Genomic DNA, 15453 nt, shown 5'->3' with positions numbered 1-15453 from the left:
AGAGGGCGCCACCGAATTTTGAGGACACTTTTTTAATTGTCTCAAAGAGAGAAGTGGCCCCTCTTGTTATAGTAGACTCTTTGGTGATATGGATGAATGGATAGGCTCTTCTCCATTGCACACAGAAGTCGTGAGTTTGATTCCCGCGTGGGGCAGTTTTTTTAAGCAGGTATCTCTGTCTGTCTGCTGGATAGTTGTCTTCTACTAGGCGATGCTTAGCCTTGACAGGCAGGGTTAAAACAACGTATTCTACTTGCGCTGGTTGGCCTTGAAGTTGACATGCAGGATCGAAGCAGCCTGTCTGATTGATGATCCGAATTTTGTCGACTGGGGAGTAAAACATATTAAATGTCATCTACAGTTGGTACCAGGGGACACTACTCTGACCGTGCTGCCTAACGAAGCGCCGACCACCACCCTGACCGTGCCTGGAGGAGGCTACACCGTCACTGACACACAAATCCAGAAGATTACCAGTAAGTAGCATCTCAGAGGTTCATTGTTCATTGTTCATTGTTTCAGGAAGCAACGTCCCTGCTTTCTGGACAGGTCCATTGATGCTCCGTTGCTCTCTCCAAAATGTCGCCGAGGGTCTTTCTACTGATTGTGTCAGTGCATATCTGGTTGAACGTTCTTCTGTTCTTTCCTGCGAGGATGCCAGATTTTCCGCTTCCTTTTTGTATTCCCAAAAGCATCATACTCTCCACAGCAGTACTGTCCTCTGCCTCCCTATCTTCCTCCTCAATCAGCTGGCGAGAGAAACATTTAAGGATCTCGACCCTGTCTGGTTGAACCTCTGAGTCTCAGAGGTACTCTTTAATATTTCTCTCGTGTAATTTTGAAGGTAAACTTTCTTTTCTTGTCTCATACAAATGACTGCACGAGGCTACCAATTTCCATTGTATTCAGCAGGCAGTTACCTTTGAGAGGGTTTTCTGGGAAATTTAAAACATGGCTTGTGACTTTATGTGTTGGTGGGAAGTATTTATTTTGCCACCAGTAAGTAGAATTATAATATCAGTTTTAAAAAATAAGCTGGTCACTAACATTTCATGCAAGAGACATGTAATAAATTCTAAAATTAGGGGTGCTACTTTTAAGATTTCAAAAAGTCTACAAACCGTAAACGACGCATTTTTTGTTTTTGCTGTTTAACATACCCATACACACGTACACTATTTCCACAATGATATGTACATAATCTTAATTAATGTGTATCTTTTATTACAAAGCCTTGGCAATGCATTTTAAAACTCTGTTTTACTTTCTTTAACGCTGGAATGGGATTCTCTTTTCCAACTTCTTCAGTTTTGACATTAAGACTCAGCATCTGTCAGCATCTCCATTCCAGTATGTTTTTTCCCCTGTAAAGTCAGTAGTGTATGGAATCAACCCTGTGTGTTTCAGACCGTTGTGTGAAGGACAACAAGGCATACAAGCAAGGTGAAACCTGGCAAGAGGGCTGTGACATCACATGCGAGTGTATTGAGGAGGCCACAGGATTCTACCAGTGTACTCACAAGTAAGGAATGAAACAAAAGCAAAATAAGGGCGAAAAAAACACCCCCCCCAAAAAAAAAAAAAAAAAGAAAAAAGAAAAAAAGAAAAGGAAAGTAGAAAAGGCAACCTGGAAAATATTATTTTTCATAATGCTGTACATGTATAACAATCATACAAGGGTCATTCCATGAAAAGTGATACACAATGCAGGTAACCTTCAGAAGGAAATCCAAGCAATAAGACAGCCATTCTTCATTTTATTGTGCGTTAGCAGTGTGTTGTGCCTAACAACAACAACAACAACAAAAAGAATAAAGAATTGCTCTATCACTGCTTTGAATTTTTTCCACGTTGAGTGTGTCACTTTTCATGGAATGGCCCACAAACTCAAATGGAAGACAAACTGTTCATACATGAGGAAACTCCCCAAGAGATTAAGAGACTTCAGAGGCCAGGTCAGTCAGCCATGGATATAATGTTCATATGTTCATTCTCGAAAAACTCTTTCCCACATAAGCTCGTTATTGAAGTGTATTCCTTGGACACAATTGATGTGTCTTGATCAGAAATTCTTGCGATTCCATGCATTTCCAGGAAAGATGGCAAATCAAAATCTCAAACACATAATTTGTTATCAAGGTCAAAAAGTAAAACCCCCCACAAATCTCTGGTTTTTCCAATTCCAACCTTGATCAGAAGTATACCGTGAGACTTCAAATTTTTTGGCATTGTTTGAAAGTCTAGATGTTTCAAATTTCTCACCAGTGAAAATATTCGAAAATGAATAACTCACTTCATATCTGGAGCAATAAGAAGGCAAATGCAAACCAAATTCCCATCAAGGACTAAATTGGAAAATCCCCCTTCCCCTCTCTCTTGTCAGATGCCCTATTTACGACAACGCAAAGGCCGGCTGTGTGCTCACCATCATCCCTGGCCAGTGCTGCAAACGACTCATCTGCAATGACCCTGACACGGGACTCACCTTTGACCCTATCCTCCACCCGAGAGATGATTACATCGTGTACGGCCGGTACCCCGAAGGATTCTCTGGCTTTAGACCATACTACGTGCCCTCTGGAGTCTCCACTTCCTTTAGTAAGTTCTGATGACAGAATGCAAAAGAATGCAGCACTCGTAAACTTGGTGTTTTTGTTCACTTTTTGTTGCAATAGTTGACTGCTCCACATGACACAAACAGGCCGTCTTGGAGGTGGTCAGCTGAGATTAGTGATAACAGTAATATGAAGGGGTATAAACCGAAAAAACACCACACACTGAGGTGATATTATAAGATAAATGTCTTGTCTAGACATAGATGTAAAAATACATGCGGTCGTAGACTCCAACCAGGCAGAAACTGGGTGTGTTCTCTTCGTTTTTCTCCCTGGAATTTCCTCAATGATAACCTAGGTGATGAGGAAAACAAATCTGCGACTTACAGCCTACAGCCTTGTTTTCATTTCTAGTGAGGGAAGAGTGTCAGAGTTGGTGTCAGGTGTTATAATTTGTTAGGCAGCGTGGTGGAATCAGGCTCTCGTCAAAATAATCAAAGTGAAGAAACTTGCATTTTTCCACGGGTTTGTGAATTTTTATCAAAATTTTGTTTTTTGGCTCAACACCTTTCATGCCCATTAAAAAACTCATTTCTGTGGGTATGTTTCTGCAAAACGTTGATTAAATGCACAAAAAATGTAAATTTTCAGTTACCACGGACTCTTAAGCTAAGGAAATAACTAATCTTTGGCGGCCATTTTCTCTCTAATTTTACCTCTGAAAACAGGTGACCCCCACCTCCTTCATTTGCAAATATTTCGACCTCTATTCAAGATAAAGGGATATTGTTTTCATCTAAATAAAGACAAGTGAACAAGCTTTAAGATGATACAAATAACTCTGTATGCCTAAAAATTGACGAGAGCCTGATTCCACCATGCTGCCTCACATTTACTTTTACTTCTGTTAAGCTCAAAAGAATTTGAATTCTAGAATACTGCTGAGTACAGAAGCTGAACAAATGGATGACCATTGTTATTGAAAAGTGTGAACAGGAAAGAGTGAACATGCTTTGTGTGCTTCTCATGTGCTTGGTGTTTTATGCATATTGTGTCAGCCTCTTAAATAACCTGACAATGTTGATAGGGGCGTTAAACCTATACCATTTCACCATTTCACCATTTCACCATTTCACCATTTCACCATTTCACCTTTTATGTGTCTGTGTGCTCCCCAGTGGGCTGCTACTTCAACGGCAAGGTGTATGCTGAAGGCCAGTCATGGCAGGACAAATGCAACTACGAGTGCACCTGTCTGGACGGCCATAAACACACCATGCAGTGCAAGTCCATGTGAGTTGGTTTTCTCTTAGCATTGGATGGTTGGAGGATACTTTGGTGTTGTTTTCTCCTACTACTTCCTTTCAGTTGTACCTGTTCTAATAATGAGTGATGGGATAAGCTCAGGATAATAGTTTTTTGAGTAAAGAAATGAGTGGTGAACCATAATTGCCGATGCCAGTTTAAGATCTTGCACTTGAAGAAAAAAGTTATAATGATCTGTTCCTACTTTAAAATTTTTTTTTTTATTCTTGTTGTTATTGCTTTTATTGTTAAAAGTAATTAAGCACTCTCAAGCTTTGTACGCTTTTTCTCTCTACCTTCAAGTAGGGAAGAAGAGTAAGGTTTTATGAATATGTTTTAGGGATGGTCTGGGCGTTATATGACTAGCTATTTTTTTCTGTTGTCATTCATAGGTGTTACAGCTACAACGATGAACAGTTTTATAAAGTTTTTGTTCGGCTTTGTGACTTGTTTGTTCTATTATCGTTCACATGAGCTACAACTACAAAGATGAAGCATTTTCTGAAGTCTTAACATCTCTATGACTTGTTTATTTCGTTGTCGTTCACAGGTGCTACAGCTGCAAAGGTGAAAATAACGTTTTATAAAGTGTTAACTACTCTGTGACTCATCTATATCATCGTTGTTCACAGGTGTAACATGAACAATGTAACATTAATTTTATAAAGTGTTTCCTGCTCTTTGACTTGTTTGTTTCGTCGTCTTTGTTCCCAGGTGCTACAGCTACAGCCACATCCCCAGCGCCTGCACGCTGAGCGCCAGCAACAACCACTGTTGCCAGGAAGTACTGTGCCCCACCAGTCTGGGAGGTATCACCCCGACCCCTGTGATGCGACCCGGTTTGAACATCAGCGAGGGTAACTGCGTGGACACTATCAGTAATTGCGAGGACTACACAGTCGAGGCGTGTGGGCCAAACTATGCAGTGTGGGCCAAGAAATACTGCCCACGATTCTGTGGCCTTTGTCGTAAGGATTATTGATGACAATTTTTTAGATTGCTGGTTTGTAAATCTGTGGAGTTTGTTGTTAGGGTTTTGTTTGAGGCAATCTTTTAAATTACAGAGCGTAAGTGAACGAATGGATTTGTAGATGTGTGAACTGACTTGTGTGTTATGATCAGTAGTCTGTGACGGAATACATGTACCGCACACAATTGTATTTCTTTTTTTTCATAAGAGTTTTAAATGAGTGGATTTTACTTATTAATAATCATTAACAGTTTGAATAAATGAGGGAGTGGAGTGTGCGAACTGAACTATGTTGTATGGTTAGCAGTTATGTTGACTTCATTGTAAAGGTTTTAGTTTTCTCAACAAACTTTTTTGTACTGCATGCGGACTTAGAGAGGAAATGAAAAAGAAAAGATATGAACTGAGCTGTGCTATATGGCAAGTAACAAAAATGATGTGCATGGTTTAGTAGGCTTTTGCGGTAAGGGTATGATGCATAGATTTCTTTTTGTATGTGAAAGGGGAGTTGGAGTTACGAGATGAAACAGTGTGAACCAATTTGTGAAACTTGGTTGAAAAAGTATCAAAGGACAAATATTTTGTGCCGGAAGCACATTAGTTTTATAGGTGGAGTTTTACTAATGCGTAAGAACAAAGTGAAAAGGGCAGTAAGTGTGTGCGTATACTGTGAGGTCCAAAAAGTAATGACACCTCTGTTAGGAGAGATTCATTATTGAAATGTTAAAATTATACACTACTAGAACAGGAGAGCTAAAGTTTGAATATATATGGATGGATGAGAAGTTGTCTAGATAGTACTATGTGGTACAAGACACAATTTCCTATAAATATATAGCTTTCTGTTCTGCTTCTGTTGCAATAGATTAGGCCTCTCATCTCTCTCCCCCAAACCCAACACGCCCCCCCCCCCTTTTAAAAAAAGACAGAAAGAATATTGCTCATCCATGCGTTAAAGATATGAACTAGCCCCTACTTTGTACTCTTTATATTCTCAATGATTTATTTTGTTCCTCTTTCCTCTCACAGCTAATGCACCTCTCCAAGTTCTCACGTGCGTTGATAGAGAAAAGAACTGTAATGCGTATGGACAAGCTGCGTGCAGCTCTCCCGATACCAAGATGTGGATGCACAGAAACTGCTACAGGACTTGCGGTTATTGTAGTAAGTAGCCAACCGGGTACCGTTAGAGCAGAGACCTAGGAATGTTAACTAGAGGTTGTTACACTGTGGCCGTCTGGGTTATCACACTTTCTCAAGCATAGTCAAAAGTTAGTTAACTTGTGGTGCTGGGGGTCTAGTGGTTAGGCTCTTGTATTCTCAACCATAAGGTTGTGGATTCAAATCCGGCTAGGTGGGTGGTTGGCAGGTGCTCTGGTTTGGTTTGTTCCTTTTTTTCCTATCAAACATCCATCGTCTTTATCTCTCCCCCTTCTTTTCTATGTTTGTTACTCTCTTGTGACACCTCTAATCTTCGGCACTTACGTGGCCTTATTGTGTTGCAAGTGCCGTAAATCTCTTACTTAAACTAAAAATACCGCCAGGGGCTTGATGTGGTGTCCTTGGGAAAGACACTTTTTGGGACTAATTTTCCTTACTTTACCCCGTGGGAATGGGTACTTGGCTATAGACTATGAAAGGTCTTGACAGTTTGTTAGTGTTTGAAAACATGTAACCTGCGGCTTGTACGAATACAGTAAAAAATGCTTATCTTTACTCATACTCATCATTGTGGGTGATTGGCAGGTCCTCAAGAGTGGTTTGCTCCCTTTTTTCTATTGAACGTCTATCATCCTTATTTTGCCTTCTTCTTTTGTTTGTTTGTTACTCTCTAGTAACGCTTCTAATCTTCGGCACAACTCTGACCTATTTGTGTCGCAAGTGCCGTAAAATTCTTACAAAAACTAAAACTAAACTAAACTCAAACTTGAACAGATAGCTGCCAGGATGTGGACGACGCATGTGGTCAACTGAACCACTTGACCTGTACCGGCGTCTGGGCTCCCTGGGCCAGGCAGATGTGTGCCAAGACTTGCAACTATTGCTCCTGTGAGTACTGTGAAGTTTGCGTCTTTTTAGACATTTTATCAGAAGATATCTATTTATGTGAAATATTACCTTGGTGGAATCAGGCGCTTGCCGAAATAATTAAATCAAATATACCTATATATTTCAGTCATTTTGGCAATATTTATCGAGGATTTTTTTTTGGCTTAACACTTTTAACGTCTATTTAAAAACACATTTTTAACTTTCCAAGGACTCTCATGCTATGGAAGTCACCTAACTCTGGTGGCCATTTTCTCACTAACATTTCCTAATAATCCAAGTGACCCCTACTTCCTTCAATCACCATTATCTCGACGTCTATTCTAGATAGATGAGTATTTTGTTTCTTCAAAATGAAGATAAATAAACAAACTTTCAAACGATACCAATAATTCTTCCATGTGCCTAAAATTTGACAAACGCCTGATTCCACCACGTCGTGACACACCTAAGTGACAATATTAGATCTACACCGTCTGCCAGCTGTTCAGATGTACTATACCCAAAATTTGAATTTTAAAAAGGTTACTTTTAGCTTCTCAGTTTATGGTAATAGTTGCATAAGCTCGAGAAATATTTTGTAAAAATTCAAATAGTAAATGTTTTAAAAAGCTAGAAAAGCTAGAATGTACAAAAAATAGGTACAGCTGTTAAATAAAGGCAAGAGTTTTTCTCTCTTCTGAAAAAACAATTGCTTTCTGAGCTAAGAACAGTTCAACAGCTTGGGGATGAAATGTTGATTGTTAGAAATGACACAATTTAGGCTATATATAAAGAGACGGGATATCTCTGAATTTATATCTTTTTTGCGTGCAGATGCTTTGCTTTTTTACTCTACTTTTCTGTGGAACTATTATAATACATAACATAACAATGAAGCCCATTATTTCACTAAAATATCAATGTCATTTTGGCAGTACAAAGCAAAACTTGCACTGTTATGTTTTATGGGCTGAGACTTATAATGGAAAAGTGGGTGGTTGGTGGGCACCACTTGCACGTCCGACTTTTCCCTTTTCCTCTGCTACCTTTGTCTGTTTATCTATTGCCTTTTCCCTGCATTTAATTGCTATTTTTTATGTCGATGAGCTTCTTTTACTTAAACAAAGACTTGTGAAATAAAGATAGTTATGCAGACGTTGAGATGTGTATCTGGTCTGTAAACCCTTGACCTTTAAACTCTGACCCCTCTGACCTCCCGACCCATCCAGCTGGCAGTAGCAGCTCAACAACCGGTACCACGGGATCTGCAGCAGTGCCCAGTGGTGAGTCAACTCTTCTTTGAGTTTTTGTTGATCAGACTTTTTCTCTTTGATCCATGCTCCGGATGTGGAGTAAGGGTGTTGCATTTCTATTTTGAAATTATGTTTGCATTTAATTTAAGGGGACCTGTGATTAAAATAATATCCCTTAGCTTTTGTCATCATGCAAAAATTTAAAGTGATGCTTCAACAAGACTTGGACTTTATAAAAATAGTGTCACTTTTTTTTCTTTTTTTAAGTAGATGTTTTACGCCCCCGTCGATACAGTTTAGATCAATTTGGAGGCAGGTTTCAAGGACCAACCTGAGCTGAATGATATAATACAACGTGCTAGCAGAAACATCAAGATACTCAATAAAAAGTTTCCTCTCACAAGAATGAAACTTGGGTTTTCTGCACACATTTGTAAAGCGCTTAATGATCACACAACACACACAGGTCAATATCATTATATTAACAGGATACTAGAAATATGTGTTCAACAATATTGCTTTAACAGAATTCTCTTGAAAGTATCATATCTACTAGTATACTGAATTCAGATAACGTAATGTCACCTTAAACTTAGACGTTAATACAATGCTGCACTCATTCTTCCTTTTTTCTGATTTTGTCGACTGCAGCTTAGATCTAATTCTTTTTCTAACTTTGTTAACTGTAACTTTTTCTTCCCATTCTTCTTTTACTTTTTCTTGTATTTTTGTTTTGTTTTTCTAAGTTTATCAATTGTAACTTCTTCTTCTTTTTCTTCTTCTTCTTCTTCTTCTTCTTCTTCTTCTTCTTCTTCTTCCTTTGCTTGCTTTTCATAAATGATTTATACTTTTCTTTCCTTTATTGCTATCAGTTGTACTTTTCCCTTCCTTTTCTTTAAATGTTGTCAGCCGTAACATATTGTTCTATCTTTAGCAACAGTAAATGTGACGTCTGTTTCCTCCTCAGGCTGGATGCTGCTGATGAAGGGCGTGTCAGGTGTACCGGGGGACCTCTACTCCCTGTGGAGCCAGACCGGCGGCTTGAACGAGGACCAAGCTCTGGCCAAGGTCCTCACTAACCAGTACCTGGGACATTATAAGTCTTCCTTGGCCGACAGTTTCGGGTCCTGTGACTTTTCGAAGGTAAAGAGAACAGTTGTGGAGATTTGAAACATTGCATTCTCTGAGTATTTTATGTGTTTTTTTTATTCTGCTCAAGTTGGAATACACTGTCAAATGGGTTGAATTTGACTTTTTAAAAAGCTAGATCTCTATTGAAACGTATGTATTGATGCTGTCTCTGTCTGGAGTGCTACTTTCATCGTACTACAGTCCACCATCGTCTTCTTCTTAAGATTTTTTGTCAACATCTGCTATGTGGAGGATGGAGTTAAAATTGTAGAGTATCTTCTGTCTATGTAAATATTTTAAACAGTATTTATCTTTCCAAAAGTCTCATCCTTTCTGCGACCTTTTACTGAGGTTTGTGTGTCTGCTTCAATTGTTTCACTTATCCCCGTGTAAAGGCATACACAACATTGGTAGTGATGGAAGAAAGTTTGCTCAAAGGATGTGCAGTTTATTTGTGGAGAAGAGGACGGAGATGGGCTGTCTTAGGAGCAGGGATAAAATGAATAACTACATTTCTATATATTGTGTGTGTGGTGCAAATCGTTACATTTCACTCTTGTGTTTGTATCGTTTTTTTATGCCCCTTTAGATACAAATAGAAACATTTCTATATATTTTGATAGATTAAAAGCTTCGTTAGACACCAATAGACACATTCCCATATCTTTATGTGTGGGTTTAATGTTCAGTTAGACACAAAATATACATTTCCATATTGCTTTATTCCTTAGTTAGACAAAAATATATACATTTTGGTAGATTTTTTGCAAGAGTTTAATGCCTATTTAGGCTCATATAATACATTTCAATAAGCCCCCATCTACTATCTGCCCATTTGTCAGATCCGTGTGGGCGTCTACAACAACGGTGTTGAGCGTGGTTACGTCATCTTCAATGCCCACGGAGCCACCAAGCAGAACGTGTTTGACCCCAGCAGGATTCTCTCCAGCACCTGGAACGACGTCCGCTCCTCCAGCAGTCACTTCTCCCTGCCCAAGTAAGTCTTCCTCGTTTTTTTTTTCTTTTCTTCTTCTTCTCCTTGTTCTTCATCTTCCTATTTTTCTTCCTTCTTTTGTTCCTTATCCTATTCTTTTTCTTCTTCTCCTTGTTCTCCATCTTTCTCTTTTTCTTCGTCATCTTGTTCTTCATCTTCTTATTTCTTTCCCCTCTTTTCTTCCTTGTCTTCTTTTTCTTCTTCGTCTTGTTCTTTATCTCCTCCTTCTCTTCCTCTTTCCACTCTTCCGTCTGCTAGTGGATAGGTAGTTCTTTTTCTCGACCACATCACAATTGAAGACCGGTACATGTATCTATTTTATACTGGGTCATCCTGCTTAGTTATAGTTACTCTGTTGACCTACGCTTTGTGTGTCCTTGACGGGTAGTTGACTGTACGTTGTTTTAGTTTCTATATGTACTGTCCTGTTTTCAACATTTTTTTCTACACTTTAAAGACTCTGTCCAAGACCTCCACCTGTTTACTTACTTTACTTTACTTTTCCGATCCAGCGGCCTTTGGGTTCTAGCTCTTCGGTCTGATCCACATGTTTAAAACAAGCACTTTCCACCTCGACAGTGGATGGCTGTCGTTGAAACTTTCTACTGTATGAATATATAATTCTCATAATACTTTATCAAACGAGGAATTCACATCTTTTCCTCTACAATGTGGATACTTTGATGTGTTTCCCCAGGAGCTCTACCACCGGACGTGAGTTCAGCCTGGGAAAAAGTCAGTCTTCATGCAGCGGTCAGGGCTGGCTCTTTGTGTCCACCTCCAGCTCCTGTAGTTACGAGTCAGGCGCCAACTCTTTCTACTTCTCCCCCAGCACCGGCGCTGTGGAGTACAGTGAGTCGACTTATCAATTAGACTTGTGCCAGTCAAACTTTTTTTATAACCAGCGCCTACTTTTGTCACATTTAAGAGGTTAAAATTTTCATACTGCCCCCACCTGCAGGTATTTTTTATTAGGGCATTGAATTACACCTATCGCTACCCTTTGTACTCAAACTCAAATGACTTTTGTGTCGATGTGCTTCTCTTTACACTCAAACTCAAATAGTTGTTCTCATGTTGACCCCCATTACACACCCACACTCAAATGACTGTTCTCATGCTAATGTGCTTCTCTTTGCACCCAAGCTCAATGTGTTTTACTTCCCTTCACACTCAAGCCCAAATGAATGTTCCTCTGCCAATGTGCTTCTTTCTGTACATTCAATCTCCAAATGACTGTCCTCTTGTTGTTGTGCGTATTTCCAACTAAAAAGAAATCTCGTTTCTTTTTTTTTCCCCAGAGGACATGGTCCAGGGTGACGTGATCGCCGTGATGGCTCAGGGCGGATCATGTGAGTTGGAACACTTTTACTGTGGGTGGTTCGCGGGTGCTCTGGCGTGGTTTGCTCCTTCTTTCTTATAAAAAAAAACCCTACATGTGTCTTCTATATTTCCCCTCCTTCTATTTTGTGTTTGTTACTCTCTAGTAACACTTCTAATCTTCGGCACTTATATGACCTTATTGTGTTGCACGTGCCGTAAAACTCTTACTAAAACTAAAAACTAACACTTTTACACTCGTTCACTTGACCCATGGGGATACATCATGCCTGGAAACAGAAATTTCTAGAAGTTTAGAAATTAATTTGCCTTTTGTTTCAGATTTTCATAGTGTGTATTACTGGTGGGATTATGTCATAATTTTTGTAGGAGTACTAATAGTAGTAATAGGCATGTATTTTTCTTTTATTCATAGCCCTTATGTTTTGAAATCCTACTGTCTGCTTAAGATTAGAATTAATGAATGAATGATTTTTTTTGGCTTTGAGCTTTCTTTGAAACCTATTCTCATACCTCATTCACTTTTTGTATATGCTTTTCCCCATGGGTCAGTGTTGGATTTGTTCTAAGGTAATTCTTAATTGAATCTGCTTTGATTTATTTAGTTGTTTTCTAAGGAACCTGCAGTATATGCATTTTTTTTCTTTTTTGCTGTCGTTTCTCCTTTGTTCATAACGCTAATATCATTATAAAGTCAGAACTATGTTTTCAGAACGTTTTGGTGATCTACGTATTTAAACTTCGACACAAATTTTCCATTTACCAGATTGTGTGTGATGATTAAGAACTCATTGTATAGAAGTAAAGGGACCAAGAGAAGAGTGGTGATTGTGATTGCTTTTAGTTCGGAGAATATTTGGAGAAAAAGTACATTATTCATTCTGTTTTCGGTTTGAAAACTTGGTTAGACCTAGATCTACTGATATAAATTTGTATTAAAAAGTTAGTTAAGATTTTCTCGTATAATTTGAGTTCGTTTTTTTCTGTTAATACAGGTTTAATTTTTTCCCTTTTAGCTAAAAACAACAACAACTCTCTTCAGTTACCACAATAATATATGATATAACAAAATGAGGTAATTGTCTTGACCAAACTCTCTCAATACTCTCCCCAGGCACGTCACAGTCTGTCACATCAGGTAAGCCTTGTTGCTGTAAGACTAGTAAAAGTGCCAGGTCTGGTAGACAGCGGAACACAACAAGGTCCTTTGTTTAGTTAGGACCTTGAGTTACAATCTACCCATGATTATTGATAGGTCTGGTTTAAAGCTGTTGATGTTATTGCTGTTGTAAATGTTTTAAAGCCTCGATAAATTTTCAAACATTTTGGAGGCTTGGCTGTCTGTCACTGTCTGGATCAATCTGCTCTGTGTTGGATACATCGGAGAAAAAAGGCAGAGATACTTACATAACAGATACATTCCTCTTGTAGGTTTCTTCATACTTACATCTTGTGTGTGCAGGATGAAGGCCTACTGATCCCACTTCTAGTGTCGGTTGTATGCTTTTATATCTCTTTTTACAGGGAAAATTTATTAAAAGGGCGAAGCCTTAGAGTAAATGTCTCTCTGTGATACAACCAGATGAAGTCGTCATTGATATATGTATTATCATTGTAGAGGCTATTATAAGGTTCATTTCTAATGAGGAGCCGTTAGTATTCTTATTGTTTGAAAGATGTAAAGAATACCCAAGATAGCATAGTGCAGCCTCCCTATAACGACATCGTTGAGACCAGAGAAAAATGTCGTTATAGAGAGTTGTCGTTATAGAGAGGCAACGAAAAATTACTAATGATAATGATAAATAAAAAGAAAAAATTGGAATCTGGGAACCATGTCGCTATACGGAGGACATCATTATATTGAAGGTCGTTATAGAGAGGCTACACTGTACCAATGGCAATTATTTGATTTGATCATCAAAGTTCCTTTTATGTCATCTTTGGTGGGGTTTTATCTCGAGCTTCTGACATTTCATCTACTGACTTATGAGAATTTAACCTTCATTTTGTGGACATTATTTTCTCCACCTCCAGCTCAAGGCTGCAGATATCTCAACAAGTACTACAAGATCGGAGAGACATGGACGGAGGGATGTGAGAATGACTGCCAGTGTATTGCACTCAACAGCACACACACAGCCGTGCAGTGTCACAACAAGTGAGTTATGAAGTTATGGCCCCTTTTCTTTGTTTTTGAAGGGGCTGAACAACCCACTTCTCAGCAGAAAGAATACTCTTAATGAATCCAAACAGGTCAAATCTTTGACTTTCTGTTGATTAAATAATTGAGAATAGGAGCTGAGATTGACTCTCATAAAGCACAAGTGAAGGGAAGGCACCAGCGGTAGGTCGCAGTTCTTCTCTTCTCCTCTGTTGTTTCTTTTTGTCTATCTTACTACTTCCTTGCACTAAATGACTGGTGGCTGATGATGAGCTTCAATGTAGTATTGGATGAAGGCGTCACTTCACACACAATAGATAGACTAAGGGAAGCTGGTGTCTCTAGAGGGTCAGGGAGAGATAGTAACCTACTGGGAACAGCCAGAAGAATATCCAACCAGCTGTTAACTTGCACGATCAGCAGGCAGACCCTTTCATGGATCTTGGAGAGGAGGGAGAAGCAGCTATGGCATTGTGCCGCCTGCAATGATGCCTATTCTCCACCAAGTAAGTAAGTTCTCTGTAGTACATTCAAACCAAAAAAGCAAATGTCAGTAAACAGATGTGTCATGCACTGCATTCCTGTGTGTGTTCCAGGTGCCCACAGTACAAGGACGTGCCCAAAAACTGCCAGATGGTGAAGTCGCCGGGAAGTTGCTGCAGCACGCCTGTCTGTTCTGGTAATGATTGACAGATCAGTTGTGAATGAGATTGATTGTATACGTTCATCTAGATACTTTAGGGTTGTGCTGTTTTTCCCCTGATGGTCAGGTCCGCCCACCCAGGGCTGAGTGGGACCCAGCATGTTCAGCTTTAGTAAAAGTTCAACAGCATTTGCAACACAATTTCGTAACATAAGTGCTAAAGATTAAAATCCTTACCAGATCATAACATGCAAATAAAAAAGGACGAGACATTTAAAGTCAGATAGATGTTTGATAGGAAAGAAGGGGCAAACCACACCAGAACACACACTTCCAGCTTCCTATCAGACAGACAGAGACACTTGATAGAATAAACATTTCCACTTGGGAATTTTATTCACACCTTCTGCATGTGGCGACCAAGAGCTTAAACACTATACCACAGATGCTGGGCTGCTCTGAAAAGTCTGTAGGAAATGGAAAAATGATGAGCTCACTGCTTGTTTTAGAAAGAAAAAAGTGCAGACACTAATTGTGTGACATTGTGGTGTAATCAGGCGCTTGTCAAAAGAACTAAATCAAAGAAACATTTTTCTGTTTGTTAGGCAATTTTTAAAAAGAATTTCTGGTTTTGTGCCCAGTACAGTCAGTACCTTGTATGTCCATTTAAAAACATTCTTGCTTGGATTTTACTGATCAAAGGCATAAAAAATGTCCAAGGTCACTACATCTGTACAGCTATGGAAGGCATCAAACTTTGGTGGTCATTCTCTCTGATGGTACAGATAGTTGCTCACATTGCCATCTATGACTATGTGAAGAAAAAAAAAAGATGCTATATAAAAAAACACCTCAACAACACTGAGTTGAGGAAGCAACAAAGTTCCAATTGTGAGGCAGCGTGGTGGAATCAGGCTCTCGTCAAGTTTTGGGCATGTAGAGTTATTGGTATCATCTTAAAGCTTGTTCACTTGTCTTTATTTGGATGAAAAATATATCCAGTTATCTTGAATACAAGTCGAGATATTTGCGAAAGAAGGATGTGGGGGTCACCTGTTTTCAGAAG

At 39.1% G+C, this 15453-nt stretch overlaps 1 protein-coding gene across 1 annotated transcript in view; it reads left to right on the top strand.

Moving 5' to 3' along the window:
• The window catches only part of LOC101847773, a gene marked incomplete in the record, with an annotated part of 39491 nt that overhangs the window by 22180 nt on the left and 1858 nt on the right, over nt 1-15453 (top strand). Inside the window, 15 exon segments of the mRNA XM_035973011.1 lie at nt 362-476; nt 1408-1522; nt 2384-2598; nt 3734-3848; nt 4575-4828; nt 5860-5994; nt 6766-6879; nt 8091-8144; nt 9082-9257; nt 10088-10242; nt 10937-11091; nt 11541-11591; nt 12695-12718; nt 13618-13741; nt 14341-14423. Of these exon segments, the coding sequence (XP_035828904.1) occupies nt 362-476; nt 1408-1522; nt 2384-2598; nt 3734-3848; nt 4575-4828; nt 5860-5994; nt 6766-6879; nt 8091-8144; nt 9082-9257; nt 10088-10242; nt 10937-11091; nt 11541-11591; nt 12695-12718; nt 13618-13741; nt 14341-14423 (1885 nt within the window).

Source organism: Aplysia californica, unplaced genomic scaffold (genome assembly GCF_000002075.1).
Source record: "Aplysia californica isolate F4 #8 unplaced genomic scaffold, AplCal3.0 scaffold00951, whole genome shotgun sequence".
In the NCBI taxonomy this organism is placed as follows: Eukaryota; Metazoa; Mollusca; class Gastropoda; order Aplysiida; family Aplysiidae; genus Aplysia; species Aplysia californica.
The sequence above is the reverse complement of the archived record's forward strand: the minus strand, read 5'-3'. Positions and strand labels throughout refer to the sequence as shown.